Source organism: Arachis ipaensis, chromosome B2 (assembly GCF_059453495.1).
Source record: "Arachis ipaensis isolate K30076 ecotype BB chromosome B2, ASM5945349v1, whole genome shotgun sequence".
NCBI classification, from domain to species: domain Eukaryota; kingdom Viridiplantae; phylum Streptophyta; class Magnoliopsida; order Fabales; family Fabaceae; genus Arachis; species Arachis ipaensis.
Genome location: NC_142437.1, coordinates 98744571 through 98745584, shown reverse-complemented (window position 1 = coordinate 98745584; position 1014 = coordinate 98744571). Strand labels below are relative to the sequence as shown.

General features: G+C 43.4%; 1 protein-coding gene across 1 annotated transcript; it reads right to left on the bottom strand.

The window, feature by feature from the left end:
* Window positions 1-316: 316 nt before the first annotated feature.
* On the bottom strand, window positions 317-685 carry LOC148574973 (uncharacterized). Its single transcript, XM_088506002.1, has one exon. The coding sequence runs from the start codon at window positions 683-685 to the stop codon at window positions 317-319; it is 369 nt and encodes a 122-aa protein (XP_088362128.1).
* Between the last annotated feature and the right edge of the window lie 329 nt (window positions 686-1014).

Genomic DNA, 1014 nt, shown 5'->3' with positions numbered 1-1014 from the left:
CTTATGAACCCTTTTATATGTTGGGCTTGGGTCCAACTTGGGCCTGGTCCAACCCTTTAGCGTTTTTAGCCTATTTGGCCCAACTTCGGGTCAAACCTTTAAAATTAATGCCCAGTTTTTTATTTCTAATGTTTTTCTAAGGTTTTTTACTGTTTTCACTTTTTTGCGTGCGGTACCGGGCAGACTTGAACCGGCTCAATCGGTTCAATTGCCGGTTCGCAGTTTTTTACGATTTTTCGCAGAAGGCACATTTTCTGACTCAGAAAAACCCACTGAGTCCAAAAATCACCTTTAAATCCTCAAATTCTCTCTCTAATCACCTTTTAGACTCCAATTTCCACGTATGCTCTTCTACTCCTGATCGCTCCCAAGCAACTTTAACCAATGGAACATCCTTTCCTCGTAGCTTCTTCACACTAGTGTTGTCGATCCTCACTGGCGTTACTTGAAAAGTCAAGTTCTCTTTCAACTCGACCGATTCAGGCTCTAACACATGAGCCGCATCCGACGTGTACTTACGAAGTTGTGACACGTGGAATACATCATGCAGGTTAGACAGATGAGGTGGCAAAGCGACTTGATATGCCATCGGCCCGAATCTCTTCAAAACCTCAAACGGTCCTATATATCTTGGGTTCAACTTCTTGGTCTTGAGTGCTCTTCCAATCCCAGTTGTCGGTATCATCCGAAGAAATACATATTCTCCCACTTCAAACTCTAACGGTTTTCTTCTCTAGTCCGCGTAGCTTTTCTGTCGACTCTGAGCAGTTAGAATCCTTGCACGAATCTTCTTAATGTTCTCAGTAGTCTTTGCTATCACCTCAGGATCCAAAACACTTACTTCACCAGATTCATACCAACAAAGTGGAGATTGGCACTTCCGTCCATACAAAGCCTCATACGGAGCCATCCCTATGCTCGCATGAAAGCTGTTGTTATACACAAACTCCACCAATGGCATGTAACGATCCCAACTTCCAGCTTGATCCAATACACATGCTCTTAGCATATCTT

Bases quoted from the DNA above. Each gene is read 5' to 3' on its own strand.
- LOC148574973 (XM_088506002.1), bottom strand. From the start codon at position 685: ATGATACCGACAACTGGGATTGGAAGAGCACTCAAGACCAAGAAGTTG.